This window comes from Mus caroli, unplaced genomic scaffold, assembly GCF_978045245.1.
Source record: "Mus caroli unplaced genomic scaffold, Mus_caroli_1 scaffold_8, whole genome shotgun sequence".
NCBI classification, from domain to species: Eukaryota; Metazoa; Chordata; class Mammalia; order Rodentia; family Muridae; genus Mus; species Mus caroli.
The window spans coordinates 42,943,750-42,968,523 of NW_028227263.1; the positions used below are offsets into that span (position 1 = coordinate 42,943,750).

At 36.3% G+C, this 24,774-nt stretch overlaps 3 protein-coding genes across 3 annotated transcripts; 1 reads left to right on the plus strand and 2 right to left on the minus strand.

Moving 5' to 3' along the window:
• Window positions 1–1,279: 1,279 nt before the first annotated feature.
• On the minus strand, window positions 1,280–2,236 carry LOC110298722 (olfactory receptor 52Z1P-like). The gene has a single exon (XM_021168130.1). The coding sequence runs from the start codon at window positions 2,234–2,236 to the stop codon at window positions 1,280–1,282; it is 957 nt and encodes a 318-aa protein (XP_021023789.1).
• An 11,547-nt stretch (window positions 2,237–13,783) lies between these two features.
• LOC110299346 (olfactory receptor 51G2-like) lies at window positions 13,784–18,614 on the plus strand. Its single transcript, XM_021169024.2, has 2 exons — window positions 13,784–14,281; window positions 17,522–18,614. Exon 2 carries the CDS (start codon window positions 17,561–17,563, stop codon window positions 18,512–18,514), a length of 954 nt encoding a protein of 317 aa, XP_021024683.1. The 5' UTR covers window positions 13,784–14,281; window positions 17,522–17,560; the 3' UTR covers window positions 18,515–18,614.
• Window positions 18,615–21,392: 2,778 nt separating this feature from the next.
• LOC110299488 (olfactory receptor 51E1-like) lies at window positions 21,393–22,334 on the minus strand. Its single transcript, XM_021169199.1, has one exon. It carries the CDS (start codon window positions 22,332–22,334, stop codon window positions 21,393–21,395), a length of 942 nt encoding a protein of 313 aa, XP_021024858.1.
• Window positions 22,335–24,774: the final 2,440 nt, after the last annotated feature.

Below are 24,774 nucleotides of genomic sequence, written 5' to 3' on the forward strand. Positions count from 1 at the left end.
ATATATGTATACTAAAATAAAACTAATTTATTTATATTCTCTTGGTTATCTGTAAAAAAAGCATTTTACTTCCTTGTGAACACTTAGCTATGATTTACATTGTAACCTTTTTACTGTCCTATAATTTGGGTTGTATTGTTAAAGAATTAACCATGAACATTTATGATAGTTCTAATTCATGCTCATCTTTACTGATGTGAACAAGTACACAGAGGTTATCGATTTTGCTAACAGTATTTTACAAGTGAATATGTGAGTCTCCTCTGTATATAATTGCTTAGAATTTTTAAATGATCTCTGACATTCCATCATACTTTCTCTCTGATAAATATCATACTCTTATCACTAATTGTATGTATTGCTCTATGAGGATTCTGCAGTTTGCAGTGCCATCACACAATGGCCAAGAGAATAGCTGCTACCATCACATTTAGTTACAGAGAAAATTAAGGACTTTATAACATTTCAATTGTTGTAATAAATATAAATAGTAACATAGCTAAAGTCTCTCTCTGGCAATTTTTGGGCTATATGTATACTATAGTATTATCTTCTGTGAAGGAATGAATACAGTAAAAAAATTAAATTGCTAGGATTATCAGATTCATATCATTTTCAATTGCTAAAATAATAACAATAAACAAAGTTATTATTTTGATTTTATACCTGGCACTAGATTAGAAGTTTTATGTAGGACATTCTTGTCTGTTTGTCTACCTACCCATCCATCAGTGCAAATTGTAGATGAATGTGCAAGAATGAAAAAAGAATAAATACTCTTGACCCAAACCAAATACCTTAAAAATGAAACTTGATTTTGAAACCCAAATGATCTGTGACTGATATATTGTGATAGCCAGAAAGAAATAATGTTTTGTATATGCAGTTTTTCCATTTCCCAGTTTTGGAAAAATGGAATGCATTGGAAAAATTATATAGGATTCTTTCTCCACTTGTTTGGTTATATGAACAAGGCTTATATCTCGTTCCCCCTGATTTATATGTCAACATAAAATTGAAAGTTTTTGAAATATTATGAATTATGTATGCTGAGACAAAGATGAAAGTAGTACATAAAGCAACATGTCCATGTTCTAAACAAAATATGTGCTGAGTATAATTCATTCCTTTTTTTCATTGCTCAAAATTGCTATAATTGCCCTCAGAAATAATGACTTGCTTTAATATTTACATTGTAAATTCAGATACTCTTGAGTTGTATAGTATATGGGGAAAATATAAAGAAGAGAATCAATATGTTTGGATTAGATGAACAAAATTACTTGCCCAAAGAAAAGACTTGTATAACCCTCTCCTGAATTTGTTTAGTCTTCACTCCATAAATGATGGGGTTGACAGAGGGTGGTACTACCACATAGAGGTTGGCAAAGAGAATGTGCACATGCAGTGGTATACTGTGACCCCCAAAAAGATGAGCAAAGAAAGAAAAGAATGCTGGTGTATAGAACAGTAGAATAACACAGACATGGGAACCACAAGTACCTAGAGCCTTGAGTCGGGCATCTCGAGAAGGAATTCTAAACACAGCACAAAGGATAAGGGCATATGATACAATGATAAGCACAACATCTAGGCATGTGGAAAACAGAGCCACTATCACACCGTAGTAAATATTGACCTTGACACTGTCACAGGCCAACCTGGCAATGCCCATGTGTTCACAGTATGAGTGTCGAATGATGCTCTTCCCACAATAGGTGAGCCTATAGACAAGAAAGATCAGGGGGAAGCAGATGAAGAAGCTTCTAATCACAGCTGCAATGCCCATTTTGATGATGACAGATGTGGTTAGAATGGTAGTGTATCTTAGTGGATAGCAGATGGCCACATAACGGTCAAATGCCATAGCCAGCAGTATGGCAGACTCTGCCACAAATATGAAGTGGAGGAAGAACATCTGAGATACACAGCTAGCAAAAGAGATGCCTCCAGCTCGAAACCAGAAGATTGCTAACATTTTTGGTGTTGTGACTGTAGACAGAAAGATATCAGCTAGTGCCAACATAGATAGGAAAAGGTACATGGGTTCATGAAGACTGTGTTCAGTGATGATCAGGAATAATAGCAGTGCATTGCCTGCAATGGCCACTATGTACATTGAACAGATGGGGATGGAGATCCATATGTGTGATTCTTCCAATCCTGGAATCCCAATCATGGTGTACCAGATGTCTCTGACATTGGTGTAATTTAAAGTGGTTGAAGATATTGTCATGCTTATTTTGCCTACTAGCTCTGGACCTGCCAAAGCAAAACCACAAAGACACAAAAACAAAAAGAAGAAAAAATATGGTTATTTTATTAGAATCAATGTGAATACTCGCAGTTGGCTAAGATTAAGACTAGACTCTTCATTACATGACTCATATACATTTCTTTTGCTTCAGGCCTCAAAGGCTCTGGAGGGTATGCCTATGACCATTCACTTCCCCTATTAAGTTCTGATGTTTCAACACAGGTCTCTTCATCAAGGTCTGGAGATGTAGTGGTAAGAAATCTACTGTTTTTGAGAAACCATAGCTATTGACTCAATGTTAACCACTACCTATAGACTATTTTAATATAAAAGCTATAGTTTAAAGAGCCCTTTGCCTCACTTGAGTAATTTATTTGACAAATCAAGGATATAAATATAGGTATTTCCTGTTTTGAAGGATGCTATATCAGTTTTGTGTTTTCATACTTGATTTCTTTGGTTTTTGTTTTGATAATAGTGCAGTTAACAATGTTCCAGCTAACCAGACATCTAGCATTTTCTTTTCTCTGGACTATATTTTGATCTAAAGAGTTCATCATTGTATGCACCAAGTTACAATAAATTACACAGAACTCTGATAGTATTTTAGGTAAGATTACAACTGCAATTGGACCACATTCACTGCTGCTTTTGGCTATCTGCAAATTCTGAATCATGGTTCTGGTTCACCAAGAACCACCCCTGACCTAATGAGTGCTTATGCCACACTATTAGATGTCAGCATACATACTCTTTATCTTTCTTTTTTTTATCATAATAGAAGCTTAATTTATTTCAGATATCTGTTAAATTTTTTTAATATATTTTTATTACATCTTTTCCTCAATTACATTTCCAGTGCTATCCCAAAAGTTCCCCATACCCTCCCCCCTACTTCCCTACCCACCCATTCCCATTTTTTGGCCCTGGCGTTCCCCTGTACTGGGGCATATAAAGTTTGCATGTACAATGGGCCTCTCTTTCCAGTGATGGCCGACTAGGCCTTCTTTCTTTTCCTTACTCTATCCTCACCTATCTTGACTTCTATTCATACATATGACAGATGTCTTCAAGTTTCTGTTTCTATTTGTAGCTTCTTTTTTACTTTATTCATCTTATGAACAAATTTCAGTGATGCTGGGGAAGTAATATAGAAAATGAAGACATTAATGAATTGTAAACAAATCAAAGAAACAAGATGAAAATCTTAAATTCACTCTAGTATATGTTAAAGATAATCAGATAAAGATCATAGATACATTGTATTTTGGATATTCTAAGTTTCTGGGCTAATATCTTATTATCAGTGAGTGAGTGCATAGCATGTGTGTTCTTTTGTGATTGGGTTACCTCACTCAGGATGATATCCTCCAGATGCATCCATTTGCCAAAGAATTTCATGAATTCATTGTTTTTAATTGCTGAGTACTACTGCATTGTTTAAATGTACCATGACATCTGGGTTCTTTCCAGCTTCTGGCTATTACAAATAGTCATGTGTCCTTATTACCAATTGGAATATCTTCTGGATATATGCCCAGGAGAGGAATTGTTGGATCTTCTGGTAGTACTATGTCCGCAAATACAGAAGTGGATGCTCACAGTCATCCATTGAATGGAACACAGGGCCCCTAATGAAGGAGCTAGAGAAAGTACCCAAGGAGCTAAAGGGGTTTGCAACTCTATAGGAGGAACAACAATATGAATTAACCAGTACCCCCACCTCCCCAGGGCTGTGTCTCTAGTTGCATATGCAGCAGAGGATGGCCTAGTCAGCCATCAATGGGAGGAGAGGCCCTTGGTATTGCATACACTAGCAAGATTGTGCTGATAGGACCCTGATATAGCAGCCTCTAGTGAGACTACGCCGGTGCCTAGCAAACACATAAGTGGATGCTCACAGTCAGCTATTTGGATGGATCACAGGGCCCCCAATGGAGGAGCTAGAGAAAATACCCAAGGAGCTAAAGGGATCTGCAACCCTATAGGTGGAACAACATTATGAACTAACCAGTACCCGGGAGCTCTTGACTCTAGCTGCATATGTATCAAAAGATGGCCTAGTGGCCATCACTGGAAAGAGAGGCCCATTGGACTTGCAAACTTTATATGCCCCAGTACAGGGGAATGCCAGGGCCAAAAAGTGGGAGTGGGTGGGTAGGGGGTGGGGGGGAGGGTATGGGGGACTTTTGGGATAGCATTGGAAATGTAAATGAGGAAAATACCTAATTAAAAAAAATAAAAAAATAAAAATAGGCTGGGTGTGGTGGCGCATGCCTTTAATCCCAGCACTCGGGAGGCAGAGGCAGGCGGATTTCTGAGTTCAAGGCCAGCCTGGTCTACAAAGTGAGTTCCAGGACAGCCAGGGCTCCACAGAGAAACCCTGTCTCGAAAAAACCAAAATAAATAAATAAATAAATAAATAAAAATAAAAATAAAAATAAATGTACTATAAAAAAAAGAAATGAAAAGGGGGACATAACAATGAAATATATCTTAAAATAATTATTCTGTTTTTTTAATATTAACAGTTGAAAATATTAAAATCATGTTCTACAAAAAAAAAAAAATCACATGCCCCAGTATAGGGGAATGCCAGGGCCAGGAAGCAGGAGTGGGTCGGTTGAGGAGCAGAGCGGGGGGGGGGGGGGGGAGGTGGGCATATAGGGGGCTTTGGGGATAGCATTTGAAATGTAAATGAAGAAAATATCTAATAAAAAAGATTAAAAAGATCATAAATACATTCCATTAGGTTTCATTCTTTCTGATGACTTAAAGCATGGACAAACAACCATCTCTCAAACAGGCCAGGATAGAAATGTTTAGAGAAATTCAATGTGTGATTAATATGGTAGACAATAGGTCTATAAAGGAGTAAACATTCATGAAATTGATATAATTATGTCTGTTTATCAGAGATACATTTAACTCAAAAGAAAACCTGTCCATGGGAATTACAAGAAAATAAAATAAAAGGTTCAGATAAGGAAGATTTAATTGCAAATGATTCAATCCATCTAGCACATTGAGGGCTAACCAAAATTAGACATATTAATGGACACTTAGATTGTAAACATTGAACTTCACAAAGCAGAATTTATGGCATTTGGGGTAAACACAGATGCTAAGAATGATTTATTAAACCTAGAAGGAAGAATATATACATGTATGTATATACGTACACATATATGTTCATATTTGTACACAATGTATATATGCAAATATATTATATCAAATATTATATAAAAGTAATGTTTTAAATGGATGACGGGATTATTTTTGTTCTTTTTTTCACGTACATAACAACAGAATTTACATTTTGCTTCATCAATTCAACTTTACGCTCAATGATAGCTATGAGTATGTTTTCAGCATATAGCATAAGAATTTTTTTGTTGAGGAAAACATTGTTCTAGTAAAATGGAAGATAGGGTTACTGCACTTGCCTCCCATAAGGAAAAAGTGGTGGCTCAAGAGAGTAAACATAAACAGAACAATGGATCACTATCTAAACTGTGTTTGGTTAGATATGTGCATAAAGAGATAAATGCATAAAATAGAGATTTCTTTACAGGAATTAATCTGTGATGAACAAATCTCATAAATTATTTTATATTATATGATAAGAATGTAGTGATGCTATTAATAACATAGAGTAAATCAAGAATTAAAGAATTGTGTTGTAATGTAAGTTCTACATTTTAAAGAATTATTTGGTTTCTTATGCTTTGGTTGATAAACAAAAGCATCTCTGCATTCTATAAGCTGTCACCTTCATGAGAATATTGATAATTACACTTTTAGGGTGATATATGGCAATTAGTTGCCCTGTGAATTTTTCTTTAATACATATTTATGGAGTTCACATTATCTGTAGAACAAATATTACACTCTGAAAAATATTAAAAGACAGTTTGTTAAGGGATTGGGCTCCAGAGTCTGACTTCAGACCCTTGTTTACATAGTAATTCCATGGTCTAAATTCTCATCTGTGTGTATGAGGGGATTACAGTGAGTCAGTGACCATGGTTATCTCACTAGGCTGCTGTGTATATAAAATGAGGGAATCAGAACAACCATTTCTGTAACTGATGCATTCATCATAGCAGATATATTCTATAACTGATGGATACATAATAGCAGATATGTTCTGTAACTAATACACTCATCATAAGAGATGTGAATGAGATAAGGAAAGTAACCAACCCATGAGTCAGATTTCATCCTATCATGTTTTTATCAGGAGCAAGATCATTTGTGATTTTGAGTGTTAAGAAAAAATCCTGGGACTATTCTTGGAGAAGGGCTCTATCTTAAACAAACAAAGGCCATGAAGCACTAGGATTAGAGGAAATATGAGCAGGAAACAGGCAGTCACCTGACTTTTAAAAACTGACAAGGCAATGTGTATACATGTATTATGAATGCATATATAGTTATCCCTTTTTCTTATTAAAATATATTTCTACATAATATATTTTGATTATGTTTTCCATTTCCTCTACTCCTTCCAGTTTCTCTCCATCTTCTCTTCCATCTGGATTGGTTCCCTTTATGTATCATTAGAAAACATACAAGCTTCTTAGGAAATAATATAATATAGTATAATATCACATAATATGATATAATTTAACATAATATAATATAATATAATAATAGTGCCTATCTCTTAAGTTACATTTCTGTCTTTAAATAATAGACAAGTATTTTGCATGTCTAGAAAAACATGTAAATCAATATGAAAGTTTATGAAATGTGCATAGGACACTAGAAAGACAACTGAACATCTCTGAGTTCTTGCTTCAGGTCTTCACATTCACCACGATTGTGGCTGAGACACTGCCATATTCTGACCTTTATGTCTGTTAGAGCTGACCTTTATGTCTGTTAGTACCCAGGGAGCTGGGGGGATCTGCAACCCTATAGGTGGAACAACAATATGAAATAACCAGTTACCCCCCCCCCAGAGCTCATGTCTCTAGCTGCATACATATCAGAAGATGGCCTAGTCGACCATCAGTGGAAAGAGGCCCATTGGTCCTGCAGACTTTATATGCCTCAGTACAGGGGAACACCAGGGACTTTTGGGATAGCATTGGAAATGTAAATGAAATAAATACCCAATAATAATAAAAATATAATAAATATAATAATAAAAAGGCTCATGTCATCATTCTGTTTGAAACAAAATATAAAATCCAAATACAGGAGTTCAAAGACCAAAAGCACTAGGATTGGATTTTTGGTCCTATTATAATTGATCCTTCACTTTAAAAAAAAAAAATTGAAAAAAATAACAGAATAGACTTTGTGCGTACTTCTAATGTGTGTCAAGTGAGTAATCTAGGTAAGAGCAGTGACTACTATCAACTGTCCAGACTGTTTAAACCACAGAATGCCTTAGAATAATTTTTTGTTTATATTGTTAAATTAAATATTTTAAGGCTTTCCCAATCAGCTTTGCCCCATGATTTTGTAGTTTAAAGCTCATGAAATATATCATACTAACATAAATATTATTACTGGTATGATTTATATACAACACATTATAAAAATGAGATATGAACAGGCAAAGCACCTTGCTTAGGTCACACAACCAGTATTTAACAAGGCAGGAACTCAGCTCACCTTTTTCTAACTAAGCCCCTCATTTGCCACTCACAGAGCAACACTCTATAAACTAGCTTTGCATCTGGCCTTTGATGGAATTATGTCCTTATCTTCCTACAGAATTCAATAACTCTGTCTTACAGAACCATCCTGAGTTTTTCACCATTACATTGTTGTTGTTGTTATTTATTATTGTTATTATTATTATTATTCACTGTGATGTGCCAAGTTTTGTGTTGAGAAGAAGAGTTGAAATAAAAACCATAGATCATCACTGGAGATCATTGAAATATTAAGGGTTAGTGGAGGTCTGGCCCAGTAACACGGCAAGGAAGTAAGGATGGTGAATATGTGATGATGTAAAGTCACTGGGCTTGACTCATAGGTTTGTTAGAATCATGATATTTTTTGTACATAATAAAGCCTTTTTTCTCCTCTTTTCTATCCACATCACCCCCATGCTCTTGACTTCTGAACATCTCCTAATTCCTTTTTCCTGCTTTGTTCAAAAATTTACCCAAAGTGAAAGCAAATCCATGTAGCACCAAATCAAGCATCAAGAGAACTAAACAAACCGGTAAATAAAACTTACCATGAGGTCCTCCAGTGCACCAGTGTCTTCTGCCCTGAGAATCAGCTGTCCTCACTCCAGTAAGGCTTCATTAATTAATGTGTTCTTTCATTTCTGGTTTGAATGATGTGAGGCACACTCCCGTTGCCCTTAACACAGTGAGGTCTCTGAGGTAGAATCTAAAACCATATCATAGATTACTCTCCACATATAGGAAGCGTAACTTGCGATTGACTACATGGGGGTGATAAAGCCCTATTTCTTTCTGTCTTATTATTTTTGAAAACAAGCAATTCCTGTTCTGGAGACATCTCTAACATGGTAATTACCTATCAGAAGATATAATCTGCTACTCAGTGAGCACTTCTAGAACTGAAACAGAAATACCCTATTATATCAGGTGATCAGTTAAAAATATTTCTAATACATTTCATAAGTGCAATACCTGATCCCATCATCAACCTTAAAACAGCTAAAGTCACTGTTTAGACAAGCACCATACCTGGGGCAGCAGTGGCTGGAAAATTGTCACCCTCCTTTTCTTAGGAATCAGAACTATCTATCTTACTCTTAGGGGACACCCTCTGCAGACAGCACTATGAGTTCTCTTATGTCTAATGACCAGTGTTACCTCCTCTGTCTGCACTTGCAGACTCCCTGGTGCTCAGCAAGATGGGTTGTTTCTTATTAGTTATGTCCCACTGCTCACACAAAGACTGGCATAATCCTGAGAGACCTAAGACTGAGGAATCCCAGAAAATGTCTGGGGTCTTCTGAAGCCCAGGTCCTTAGGTAAAACAAAACAAAACAAAAACATACAATCTAGTGATCAATTTAGTAATCTAACGTCCAGGAAGATCGTCTTTTGGAGACAAATCTAACACATTAACCACACCCTATTATACCCAACAACATATTCTATGGCTGTTTTGGCAGAAATTTTTTAAAAAATGGATACTGGAAGAATGTAATTGTCAAGGCTTTAATCTTATCAGTGTACTCCTTAGAGATTTATATGTAATTCATTTCAAATTTTATTCTTTGACTTCTTAAATTTATTTTAAACTTCATATGTATGTGTGTGTACCTGTGAAAGTATATGCAATATATTTGTAAGTACCCAGGAAGTTCAAAAAGGATGTTGGAGGCCTTAGGACTGGAGTGCAAAGTGATTCTGAAAAAAAAAATATGATGTAGGCATTAGAAACTAGACTTGAAACCCCAGGAGAACAGAGATTGCTCTTTGACAATAATCAGTCTTATCAGCTACTTTCTTATGATTTAATGTCTTGAATATTAGCTCAGAATTTCAAAGGTGAAACAAAGAAACTTTTTGTTGGTTTTCTTTGAGACTCAAACCCAGTTTCTTGAGTATATTGGTCAACCCTTTTTCCAAATCACTATTTCACCTTCAGGGAATCTTAAGACTTTCTAAGTTAAATCTGAGCAACCCTCTTATATCACATACAAGAATATATATATATATATATATATATATATATGTATATATATGCAAGAAAATATATAATATATATGCAAGAATATATATATGTGGTTGTGTGTGTGTGTGTGTGTGTGTGTAAATTTCTTTCATGTATCAGTATTTAGGTCCATAAATATTGTCATTACTATTAGTTTTCCATTTGTTAGTTACTAACATTAAGCTCAAATTTTTGAGTCAAATAATTTATCTGCACAAATAGCAAGTTACCTAGCTTTAAATTAAGAGTGGACTTCTATTCCAAATACCACTGTTTATACAAGCTGATGCTGTTGATAGTATGGACAGAAAAAGATTGTTGCCTTAATTAAGATTGCCAGTTTCTAAACAATATGAAAGCTATAAGAGATAATGATAAATTAAAATATTTTAAGAGTCAATCAATTATTGCAGAATTGCTACAAAACTCAAAGAAAAATGAACCATGACTTTCTCACTGGACTCTGAATTATTATATAGTGTGAATTATTTAACTGGGTCTCTGCTCCTGGCAGGTTGGGAGCCTGCTGCACCTTTCCATAGAGCACTCTGGATTTGTGAATGAACAACAACAACAACACAAACACACACACACACACACACACACACGCACGCGCACACACACCAGTTAATTATGGTGTGTCTTGGCAAGTGAATGGTGGGTATGTGGGCACTTCAAACAAACACTCCCCTTAGGTATTACAGAGTTAACATCTTTTAAAGTCAATATTTTGTATCTGCTACCCAGACCCAATCAGGGAAGTGGCCACTTTCCCAAATTCTTACTGTGTATGGACTTTTAGGTTTCATCTTTCTGCTTCCCTTTCATGATGATCCTCTGTCTTTTCTCCCTCCCTCTCCCAAGGCTGGAAATCCTAAAAGTCCAGCTTCTGTCTACCCAACCATTTGCCTTTGGCAACTTTACTTCCCAACCAGAGCCAACTGGGGGCAGGCTTTCTTTAGCCTAAGTGCAAGACACTGCAAACAAGTTTTTGGGTAACACAATTAGCATGGGAACACAAGCCGCTACAGGACTCGGCACCTAAAATAAAATTTGTATATTGTAAATATACAATATATGTATATGGCTATTTTGCCTGATGGCACAAAAATATTTGGTATTAAAATCAACTTCACATTTTCAGAAACATATTCAATGAAATAACTTCTCATTAACAGGTGTTCTCAAGTGCAAGTTTTAGATTTCTACAAAATTATGCCAACAGATGTCTTGAAAATTAATGAACTAATGTTTAGTTTATATTCACATTCCTGTACCTTGGATACAATGGAACAAGTGCACAGAAACAGACAGCATCTTCCTGTGGCTGGTTCCTGTGCTTTCAATCAACACAAAGTCCACACAGCTAGCTTTATCTCTAAACTTCAACAGCAATACTTTTGCTTCAGTCTTCTGAGGCCTCTTGTTGTAGCCCAGAGAGAAAAAGTTGCTCTGGACAGTGATAACTATGTGTTGTGCTTCAGGGATGGATATACTGGTTTATAACCACCATTATCAACAGAAATTTAAAGACTTTGCTGTTTTCTTTGTTGTTTGAGGGATGATTGTTTCATAATTCTATTAGGGTTGTGTTAGTTAAAAAGATAAATGAAACCACCTTTCCTATATCTTTAAGCAAATGTAATAATTTCCATCAACTCAATATTCATTGTTTATTAATAGATTCTTCTCTCATAAAATATATCCCAGCCACAGTTTACCCTCTCTCCGTTTCTTCCAGCTTCCCCACATTATTCCGTTTCCCCCAAATCCCTCCATTTTCCTCCAGAAAAGAGGAAGCCCCCAAGAGATGACAGCCAAATAGGAGAAAACAAAATACAATGAGAGAAAGCAAAAGCCTTCATATCAAGGCTGGACAAGGCAAACCAGAAGGAGGAAAAGAGTCCCAGAAGCAGGCAAAAGAGTCAGAAACACACCTGCACCCACTGTTAGGAGACTCAACAACACAAAACTAGCAGCCATAACATACATGCATGAGACCTGGTGCTCAGGACCCATGTAGACCCCATGCTTGCTGCTTCAGTCTCTTTGACCCCATATGAACCATGCTTAGTTGATGCAGTGGGCCATGTTCTGGTGTTCTCCATTTCCTCCAACTTCTACAATATTTCTTCCTCCTCCTTTCACAGGGTCTCCCAATCTCCTAGGGGAGGAATTTGATAGAGACCTCCAATTTAGACCCTTGTTCCACATGATGCCTTGGGTCTCAGCACTGGGTCCCATCTACTGCCAAAAGAAGCCTCTTTGATGATGACTGGACAAGGCTCTGAAGTATGAGTATAGCAGAATAGTGATTTCTTTTCCTGCAGTGCTGGTTCCACCCTTGGAACCAGCTAATCAGTCTGAGCTAATCAGTCTCATGTTCCTTGCCATCCATGCCATTTCAGGAATGTGCTCCTTCTGGTACCTTAGGCCTCAAGTTCTTTAACATCACCATTGCCCCAGCACAACTTGCTGCCACAACAGCTGAGTTGTATTGTTATAGCCTCCTATATTCATTATTTATTGTTAGGTACGAAATAAATAATACAAGTTTGAGAAAAGAATAAAAACTTATAAGAAGTATATATTTATATACCAATAGTTAAGACTTAGTTGCATTGATAGATAGATATACATTGGAGAAACTGATAACCAACAATTTTACATTATATTTTTATTGGGTATTTATTTCATTTACTTTTCTAATGCTATCCCAAAAGTCCCCCACACGCTCCCCCACCCACTCCCCCACCCACCAACTCCCCCACCCACCCACTCCCACTTCTTGGCCCTGTCGTTCCCCTGTACTGAGGCATATATAGTTTGCATGACCAATGGGCCTCTCTTTCCACTGATGGCGGACTAGGCCATCTTCTGATTCATATGCAGCTAGAGACACGAGCTCCGGGGGGATGGGGGGGTGGGGTACTGGTTAGTTCATATTGTTGTTCCACCTATAGGATTGCGGATTCCTTTAGCTCCTTGGGTACTTTCTCTAGCTCCTCCATTGGGGGCCCTGTGATCCATCCAATAGCTGACTGTGAGCATCCACCTCTGTGTTTGCTAGGCCCCAGCATAGTCTCACAAGAGACAGCTATATCTGGGTCCTTTCAGCAAAGTCTTCCTAGTGTATGCAATGGTGTCAATGTTTGGAAGCTGATTATGGGATGGATCCCTGGATATGGCAGTCTCTAGATGGTCCATCCTTTTGTCTCAGCTCCAAACATTGTCTCTGTAACTCCTTCCATGGGTGTTTTGTTCCCAATTCTAAGAAGGGGCAAAGTGACAATTTTCAAGAAAAAAATGTGTAAAGGATACCTTAATGAGACTATTAGTTCACTCTAAATGGACTTATACCTATCAAAAATATATAGCACCTCAATATTGTTGAAGAAAGATACTGATGACTGAATATATCAGTTTCTCAGAGAGGAAGTGAAAAAAATTACATTTAAAGATCATTCACTTAAAAATTATTTAAAGTAAGTTTCGACACTGAAGTATCACTTGTATCATCTATATCACCTATAATGGAAAGCTTGTGGTTATTAGCAATAGAAAGTAGTGACACAGGGTTCTATGACTATGTGACAAATTATAAAGAGTCTGAGATATTGAGAAGAGTTAGAAAGGCTTCAGTTCAAAGTAATTTGTTTTTCATCATCTCTGTGGGGCATAATGAAACCACTCTCTCATGGGATATTTTGATAGCCTCCCTCTGGTATTTGCCATCTGTTTCTCCATGTATTGTAGTAAATAACTCTCATGCCAAGCAGCTTCCCCTAGTAGCGGTTTTGAGCCTCTCCTTACGAGTCCACACATTTTCCACCCGTGCCCAGGTAGGTAAGAGGAAAAAGAGGCGAGAGATGTACTTCTGAACTTGTTTGCCAATTTTAGAAGTCAGGTTTTAAGGTGAGGTGATCACATGGTGTGCTCGTCAGTACAGCTGAAGTGAGGCCTTCTGTTCAGGAGTTTCTTAACTAAAGTTTTGCTCCCCCATTTTAGAATGAAATTCGGAGTCCTTAGTGAATGACATTCGAGAGCTTGCCGGAGATGAAAACAGAGCCAGCTAATAGAAGAGAAAAACATTGCAGGAGTTAAAAGTTCAAACAATGGGGAAGTCAGGGAAGAGAAGTGGCAAAATTAGTTCTCTTGAAGGAGGACTGGGAGGAGTAGATGTTACAAAAGAATTTGAGGAGGGCTAGAAGCCAGTCATAGTGGGTGGAAGTTGAAAGAATGAAGTGACTTCTGAATCTTCAAGTAGAAACGGAACAATGTTTTGGCTAGTATGGAAAATCTACCATAAAGTAACATGGACAACAGGACACACATACCTGGAAGCTGGAAACTGAGTAAGCTGTAAGTTCTAAAATGCTACCTTTCAGATAACCATAACCTTTTTCTTTAGTTTACTAGAACTTAATCTTTAGTTTTAAATGCCCCTCTCCCCACCCAATGTATAATTCCTCAAAATATTTTATACATTAGAACTTAAAACGGATTTTGAGTTACTGGTGAATTTTATGTCTCTGTCAGATGTTAATATACATATGGTACAATAAGAATGTATAAACTTTCAATTTATTTATTTAAGCAACATTCATTATGCAGCTTGTATGATAGGAATAAATGAGTGATGTCAATGCTATGGAGAGTTTATGATCTTCAACATTAATGACGCTGAACATCAAGTAAGAAAAATCTATCTGGATAACACGAAGAACAGAACATTAAATCAAACGTGCTGAATGTTAATTATAGGAGCAACCGTGAATATTTGATAGAAATTTAATGGCTAGAATAATCCTCAAGATCAGAAATAGCCAGGGATATTCCAGTAAAAGGCTTCATAGAAACTAAACATTAACCAGTTAAAATTACTATCAGAATTCCTAAACCACAGTTTGTGATCAAAAGATGGCAATCTAATTTAAGAGGGATTAAGCTGTATCTAGTGTGTTGAACCATCCAGTGTGAATAGATAGCAAAATAACTAAAACCAAATGAAATCAGTTGGAAAAAAACATATCTTCATGGAAAGGGGCTGGTAACATGTCTGCAAACAATAGCAAAAATGAACTAGGCTACGTAACAGAGTGAGTATAAAGTGAGTTTTACAGTAAACCTTGCAAAGGTGTAAATAGTGATCTTAATATCTAGTTATGTTTGAGATCTAAGGAGCCCTAAGCACAGAAAAGAAAGGGAAATACCTGCAGTGAATTCCATCATGTTCAGGAATAGATTTAAACGAAGGGGAGATAGGGACTATTAGCAAATGTTAAGAAACTTGTACTTATGTGGCTGCATACATTTTTGTTGGTTAAAATAGGAGTTTTATGTGGTTTGAAAGCAAGATCTTTGCTTTAATGTGGTGAGACCCTGTGTGATGAATATCTGAGCACGGGTGCTTTGTCATGTGACCATATTCTCCAGTTCAGTATGCACTGTGCCTTTAAAAATATTAACTTAATTTAATCTGACATTCTAGATAAATTAACAAGAGATTATATTAAGTTACCCTTGTTCTTAGTGTCTTAGGTCTTCGAAGAGCCTTCTTGTCAGGTCTATAAATGTTCCTTGCAATTGTGTCATAAAAACAGACAGGCTTTATAAGACTCATTACCTGTTGTTTATGTCATATAAATGTGTAAAGGTATTATAGCCACCAGATAAAGGGAAATAAATAGACATCTACATGGCAGTGGGTGTAAAGCATGACTCACTGATGAACCTCTTTTCAAAAACATATTCCTACCCCTAAAAATAACATCTGCGATTTTTCATTTACATATTTCTAAAATTGCACCGAATTCGGATTTTCCTAAGGGAAAATGAAGTGTGTATATGTTTCTTTTCTTCTTCTCTGTTGCTGTCTGTCTCTCTTTTTGCATGTGCATGTGCATGTGTGTGTGTGTTTGTGTGTGTGTGTGTGTGTGTGTGTGTGTGTGTGTGTGTGTGTGTGTTGAATGTCTATGTGCATACAGCTGGTGTATGTGTGACTGCTTTTGGAGACCTATTGATGCTGAGTTTTTGCTCAGTCTCTCTCCTTATTCCTACTGAACCTGGAACTATGAATCACTAAAGTGTTTAGTCAACGAGATCTAGGAATCAACCTGTCTGTTTCCACTCCCAGCATCTGGTTTATAGACACACTCTGCATATCCAGCTCTTTTAGAAAGGATGCTGGGGACTCTATCTCAAAGAGTCTCATTCTCATACAGGAAGTACTTTACTGACCAACTCATCTCCCCAGTTACCATAGGTCTCTTTCCTATGCCCTTTTTCCTCAGGGAAAATATTTCTATTTAATTGATCATCAGATCATTATATTTCATCATATTTATATTTGCTATACATAAGACATCATATTTGGATTCTAGGAATTTTCTAGATAGTTTGCTTGAGTTTTTCACTTTCCATTCTTTCCTGTCTTCATATCCAATTGTAGTTATATCAATATTTTCTGCTTCTTCTATATAGAAGGTGGAGACTTTCAACACATTAAATTTAAATGTATTCACCTAATAAGAGATAATATTTGTTCCTACTTCTTTAGAGATAAAGATATAGAATAACACTTCTCCTTTCAATGATGGTGATCTGAAACTTTTATTAAAGTATTGGCATTTATTATTTACCGATGCATTAATTTGTCAAGCAGATGTTTTCTGTTTATTCCATGAAACTATTTGTTGGTGTCCAATCCTGTTCTATCACAGGCTGAGAAAACAAACCATTGCTGTTTTACTTATCTCAACTCTTCCTTGCATTTTGATCAACATGGATTTTGAAAGAGTAAGCCTCTCATTCTAAAAGAACATACCAAATGTTAGAAGTTCATTGGAAGAACAAGTTACCAAATGAAGTTTGCCAGATTACATGAATCGTATAACAGTTATTATGATCATGCAATTTCTTTCTGCAGAAGGAAGATCAGAAAAGTGTTCATGTGACTAGAGTCTTAAGTGCTGACATGTATGATGCTGATATGTGGGAAAGTACAAGGAGTGCTTTGAGAGTTCTGAAAAGTTTAGTACAAATGAAGCACTATTTTTAAAAATGTTATTTATTAATTAGTTATTTTATTTGTTTACATTTCAAATGTTGTCCCCCTTCCTGGTCTCCCCTCCTCAAACTCCCATCCCATCCTCCCTCCTCTTTGCCTCCAAGAGGGTGCTCCCCAACTAATCTATCCACTCCTGCCTCACCCCTCTAGTATCCCCCTACATGGGGGCAACAAGTCCAAGGGCCTCTCCTTCCATGGATGCCAGAAAAGGTAATCCTCTACTACATAATTAAATAACATAAAAAATGAGATTTTGAGAATACTTTGATTTCACCATTTAGACACACAGATCATGTCTTTACTTTTCATTTACACTTGATCAGTGTTATTAGACTGAGAGTGCTATGGAAGTCAAAGGAATTCTATTATTTCCTACATTTAACAGCATTTTCTTCATTGTCCAAGCTGTGCATAGCTATTCAGATAGTTTAAAAAAACTGACTCATATAAATATGTCAGAATTAGTGTTGACTTATGGGACTACTATAATTTTCTCTTATGTCTTCTAATCTATCATTTTTGTCTTACAATAGAAACCTTTGAAATCTGTTGTCAGCTGGATAAAAGGATTTATGGAAATTACAAACAGTAGCTGGTTCCAGCCACCTACCCTTCTTCTAACAGGCATCCCTGGACTAGAAGATGTGCAGATATGGTTCTGCATCCCACTATGTGTCATGTACCTAATTGCCCTCCTAGGAAACTGCACCATCCTCTTTGTTATCAAAACCACCTCCAGTCTTCATGAGCCTCAATACATATTCCTATCTATGTTGGCAGCTACAGATGTGGGTCTCTCTGTATCAACTCTGCCGACAGTACTGAATGTCTTCCTCCTGAATCACAGAGCTATTGAGTTCCACTCATGCTTGACTCAGATGTTCTTTATCCATACCTTTTCTTCCATGGAGTCAGCCATCCTACTGGCCATGGCTTTTGATCGGTTTGTTGCTATTCGTAATCCATTACACTATACTGTAGTTTTAACCCCCACTCGGATTATTAAGATAGGACTTGCAGCTGTTGTTAGGGGTGTGATGTTAATGATCCCCTTGCCAATCCTGCTCAAGCGGTTGCCTTTCTGTAAGGGTGTCATACTGTCCCATTGTTACTGCTACCATCCAGACATCATGAAGCTAGCCTGTGGTCCTGTCAGGGTCAACATCATCTATGGATTGTCTCTAGTCCTCTGTTCGTTTGGAGTTGACTCTGTATTTATTGTCATCTCTTACATCTTGATTTTGAAAACAGTGCTCGGTATTGCCTCAGGAGATGGTAAGCTCAAGGCACTCAATACCTGTGTCTCCCACATATTTACTGTCTTTATATTTTATGTCCCACTCATTGTTCTGGCTCTAATTCACAGGTTTGGTACATTTGCATCTCCTCTTCTCCATGTCACCATGGCCAATCTTTTTCTCTTCTTGACTCCTGTTCTAAACCCCTTGGTTTACAGCTTAAAAACCAAACAGATAAGGTCTGCCGTGTGTAAAATATTTAAAGTTTGGGGAAACTTGCTCAAATAACCACACACAGTCTTAGCAAAAGAGGTGTCATACTTTCTGCTCTTTCATCTATTTGCTTCTCAGGAATATGCTTTTATTTCATGGAATAAAATGGGGAGAAACGAGGAGATATTTTTGTCTTCCACAAAGAGGACAGTATTTTGATTATCATTAAAAATATATTGATCTACTACTCTGTAATTATATGATTATATGATGAGATTCAGTATGCGATATGCATATTTTTGTTTAGTGACTTTAAAGAGTCACATAACCAATGCAAAACTTGAAGGGATATGGAAACCTAGCAAATGCTACCATCTTTTAGAAAACAAAAGCAAGCTTAGTCAACATAAGGGGGGAAATGCCATTTTTTATTTTTAAATTATTTTTAAACTTTAATATAAAATTACAAATAAAATTATTTTTTTAAATTTAAAATTACCCACCCGACATTAAAGATAGCAGCATACTCAGAGATATGGGAGGAGGATAGAATGTTATACTTGGAGGAAGTAGACTATAATCATAGAATTTCCTCTGGTGGAAGCAAATGTCAATCAGAGAGGAGACATCTGAATGCTGATCAGCATTTACATTTATTTATTTAATTAATAATAACATTGATTTATATGCTTCATTAACTTTAATAAACTTAGTAGGCCATTAAAATACTTTGCTTGGGATACACAGCTGCTCTCACTCTGCTAACAACCCTTAATACAGTTTATCATGAGGATCTATTAGGAAATCATTCCATATACTTATTTGGAAATTATGTCATGTTTTGGCTATTATTAGAGTTTTATAATTGAAGTCTAGTATAAAGGGTATTCATTTTGTTATTATTCTCTGTTTTATTTTGTAATATCCTTCTCTTTCTCTTTCTCTCATTTCTCATACACATAATCACAGAATATATGGAAAACCCACCTAAAATGCTTTCCCTAACACTTGAATAACCATTTGATGCAGCATACAAAAATCTGGTATCTGACATATATTTTTCCACCTATCAAGTTGGCATTTTCTGGTGGACATAGCTGAGTGTCCTTTGATTCAACTAAGTTCTTATAGTATCTACCTAGAGACAGCATTAGGTCAAAATTATCCAGACTAAATCTTGAATGACTATTCCAACTTAGGAGTCACTGGACCAACAGTGAGTTTCTTCTCAATGTCATTTTGATGGAACTCTTGGGAGTTGTTGAAGTCTAACTATCATGAGCTCAAATTTTAAAGTATGTTCAAGTACTTTATTAAGGAAAGAGAAAAAATATACTGTCGGTCATAAGCCAAAGCCAAAAACATATATAGTGTTGCTAAAGTGAGAATAAAGATTTAACACAATCATAATTATTTTAAAAATTTTTATGTAATGAAGGGGCTCCAACAGTTCCAAGCAAGGCAAACACAGGTCTGAGCATGACAAACATTGCATATGGGGTTTTTGCCCTTTTAATCCTCCCTCTTCCCATGCCTTCCTTAAAACTGCTAATTTCCTAAAGACTACCCCCTGAGGTCTATTCCCTTAATAGGTCACTGACACAAAACACTAAAGTCCAATAATCAAATTTCATTATTTTGTTAATATGTCCAACCATGACATGCCAAGCTACCTTAGCACAGACTCCCCTTTCCCTTTAATACTCACTTCTGTGAAAAATGCCATCTTCTACATCTCTTTGCATCTTTGTTCTTTTGCTTCTGCTTGCTGCTATGGCTGCCTTTGCAATTCCACCCACACCCCCACTTGCCTTCCATGGTAATAAATCTCCTTTGGGTAATGAATTTGTGCCTGGGTATGTCCTGTATGAATTCCCGGGATTTGACCTCTTAACATAACACAGTAAATACCAATTTTTAGTCCAGGTGAAGTTAGAAATATGGAACTCAGTCCCACATTACATGAAGAAAGACATTTAGAATACTTAACATTCAGATGTAGAAAAATGAAAGCATTTAAAGTAAATTTAGTAAATGCTACTGAATGAAACTAATGAAAAAGACATTTAAAAGTATGTAGAAATAAGGGGGTTAATCTTCACCCTGGAAACAAAAAAATCAAAGTCACTTAGGTATAGAGGAAATCTGAGAGGAAAATTGCATTCAAAGAAGTTGTTGAATTTTACCCTGGTTTTCATGTCTTTGAAGACTATTGCTAAGAAGAACATATGCATGTGTTCATGCATGTGATCTGAAGATCACAAGCAAGCTTCTCAAAGTGACGATCCAGGTGTTCTGAAACTGGGGAAAATCAAAGACACAAAACTAGCTAACAATGGTGTGAGCTACAGGAATTCAGAATAAATGCTTTGTTCCTCTAAAAAGATGTGCATGCAGATCCAGAAGTATTTTCAGGTAAACTATACAAAATAATTTACTAATGGGATGCTATGACCCACACACTCTGTAGCAAGGATGGTCAACGATGGTTATGAATTTTGTTCTCTTATAAATAGTGCAAGAAAGATAGAGGATATTTTAGTAAATAAAATAGAGTAAGAACCTGAGGCAGAAATTGAAGAAATAGTATTGGGGATTTGATGAAGTTTCTGAATCTTTTATGGAATTATTTAATTATAACTCTCATTTGGAACTATAAAAATGTAGTACCTATGAATAGAAGACAACAAAATATATAACAAGAACTGCTTTTCACTGTTTAGTTAGCAAAGTCCATCAAAACATGGACTAAGAAATATAGGAGAAATAATACTTGTGATTATATAAATGTCATGTCTTTATTCATAAAAGCTGTAATTTCAACATTTTATTTTATTTTCATACCTATATACACATTCCAGATATAAATACAGTAAAATAAACAATCTTGTGTATGGTGAAATTGAAAATTGTACTTTTCTTCATTCAAACTGTCATTAGCTTTCTGAACTGTTCATCTCCTCTGGATCTTCAAAGATTTTCTCAGGGCAGAGCGAATCTGCTTGGTCTTCAGGCTATACACAATTGGGTTAAGCATTGGGGGCATAAAAAGATAGATATTTCCCAGGACTGCATGTGCTATTGGAGAACTTCTGTGGCTGATGCGATGCATTACAGTTATTGCCAACAAAGGGCCATAGTAGATAAAAACAATAAAGATATGAGACAAACAAGTATTGAGCGCCTTCATCTGACCTTCTCTAGAAGCGATCCCCATAACTGCTTGAAATATCAGAGCATAAGAAATAGCTATGAGCAAAAAGTCCACCCCAAATGAAAATATAACCAAAACAAGACCATAGAAAATATTGATCTTGACTTGGCCACAGGCTAGCTTCATGACATTTGGGTGGATACAGTAGGAATAGGACAACAGCTGCCCCTTGCAGAATGGTAATCTCTTAAGCAGTATAGGCAAGGGCATCATGAGCGCTACACCCCTCAGAAAGGCTGCCAGTCCCATCCTGGTGACTCGTGAGTTCGTCAGTATTGTTGTATATTGCAGGGGGTGACTGATGGACACAAAGCGGTCAAAAGCCATAGCTAACAAGATTCCTGAACCCATGGAAGAAGATGTATGGATGAAGAAGAGCTGAGCAAGGCAACTGTCAAATGCAATTTCATAGAGGTCAAAGATAAAAACTTTTAGCACAGAGAACAGTGTAGAGACAGACAAGACAATGTCAGCCCCGGCCAGCATAGACAAAAATTGGTACTGGGGCTCCTGCAGACTCCTTTCAGTCCTCACTAAATAAATTACAGTACAGTTCCCTGCCAATGTGGTGATGTACATCAGGCTCAGGAGTGGTCCCAGCCACAGGCGTGCACCCACCAGCCCTCTGAGACCAGTGAGGATGAAGACAGAAGGTTGAAATGTGGTATTAAATTCAGACATGGACAGCTATGAGAATCACTGTGCAAAGCAGTTTCTCTGTCACTGAACCCTGGAAAGAAGCAAAAGTTAAATGTCACATTCAGCATGTTCTAACAAATGTGTTGGATATTACCTGTGAAGGATAGCGTTATTGGGAGTAAAATGACTTTAACAATTATAGCAAGGAATGATTGTTTTCTTGAATATTGTCTTGAGCATAGATAATCTTTTTCATTACTAATCTCCATGTGGTGAAAATCCAGTTAAGATGGCAGTGAAAATAAATACTGCATTTTGTGTTCAGCCCATTCCCAAACCACATGGATCCAAGAGCCTTAGAATGAGAACTATGGGCTGGCAAAAATAAGTAGCAGTGCATACAAAAAACATCAGACAGTTTCAAAGTCTTAATAGATTAAAACAATCAATCAAACAAACAAGCAAGCATGGGATTGGACTGATGCTAAGTGGGTAAGAGCAGTGACTGTGCTAGCATAGGACCTGATTACAAATTCCAGAACTATGAAAAAAGTGAAACTGGTGGCAGGTGTCTGTAACTCCTGTACTGTGGGGTCAGAGGGAGAAGGAAGATCAATGGGACTTGCTGGCCACAAGCGAATCTGAAGGTTCTGTGAGAGATCCTGCCTCAAGGAAACATAGTGGAGAGTGTTACAACAGGATATGTAATGTCACTCTTGAAATTCTGTGTGTGTGTGTGTGTGTGTGTGTGTGTGTGTACTCATGCATAGTGACTCACATATATGTTAATGGACACACGCAATTATATAAACAGAAGAAATTACCCTGGATGGCAGAGAACCCAGTTCCTCTGTCTTCTCACTATAGGAGATGAAATCTGAGTTGAAACAAGCACTGGTTCTTAAATATACACATTTGTGTATTTAGATATATTCCTATTCCAAATACATGATAACTCTGTATCTTTGTCAGTATTTTAAAATATTATATAAATATACTTAAATATATCAGAATACATAATCTATAATATTTAATATATTTATAATAAATATATTTATAGTATTTGTTTAATTTTTAAGTCTTATATATAAAGTACATATAAATTATTCAACATGTGCCATTTTATGGTCTTTATTCTGTGTTTTTCTTCTATGGTAGAAATATAAATTTAAATTATTATAAATTATGGGCTGGAGACATGGCTCAGCGGTTAAGAGCACTGACTGCTCTTCTGAAGGTACTGAGTTCAAATCCCAAAACCACGTGGTGGCTCACAACCATCCATAACGAGGTTGATGCCCTCTTCTGGAGTGTCTGAAGACAGCTATGTTGTATTTACATACAAAAAATAAATAAAACCTTTAAAAAATCATAGCATTCTTTATATTAATTCCAATAATTACATGATAATATCTAATAATTATTGATAAAGAATTAGAAGCTTACAAATTAGTTTCATGTCACTTGGGGATATATCTCCCCTCCATAGTCTTTTAAAAATATTTGACCATCTAAAATATTTTTTTCTGTGAAATTTTATCTTTTTCGATTTCTAGAGCAAAATTAAATGATGTTGAAATTAATTTATGATTAAATATTTTAATGAATTATTCTTCTAGACTTTTAAATGTCTTTTGTTCAATGGACATTAGAAAACAATGACTAGTTTCAGTTTCAATCAATTCCTCTTCCATAACTAATTATTTTTATTCTTTGATTCTGGATGCTTTTAAATACATATTTTCATCTTAATCTCTAACATTGCCTTCAGAAAACTTTAAATTTGGAATTTTTGAAACAAAAGCTACACTCTACACACAGTTAGACATCTTAAATGTTTTTGTGATATGTCCATCTGATAATCTCTATTAATTTTCCTAGCTGGAATTCATCATAATTAGCATTCATTAATTAAATATATTGCTGCAGATTAGTATTTTACTTGATCTTGAATTTTCATTTGATCTTCAAATTAAATAATAAACAAAATTAATAACAGAAACTAAAAAGATCAAGAACAGAATAAATTAGGCAGGGCCCACATGGGCTCCTGGGGACTGAGCCAGCAAGCACAGGACCCACATGGTCTGAAGCAGGTTCTCTGCACATGTGTTATGGCTGTTAGCTCAGTGTTTTTGTGGGACATCTAACAGTGGGAGCGGGTGTCTCTGACGCTTGCTTCTTTCTGGGATCCTTTCCTCTTGTTGGGTTGCCTTGTCCAGCTTTGATGTGAGGGCTATTGCCTTGTCTTACTGTATTTTTTTTCATGTTTGAATGTTGTGTTTTGGTGGTCTGTTCCTTTCTGAAGGGAGACAGATTAGGAGTGGATCCAGTGGAGAGAGGAGATGGGGATGGGGAGCTGGAAGGAGTACTGAGAAGGAAGAATGTGGTAGAGATGTTTTGTATGAGAGAAGAACCTATTTTCAACAGAAAAAAAGAAGGCATTTGGGGGAAAAATAAATAATTAAAAAGACATTTGGGA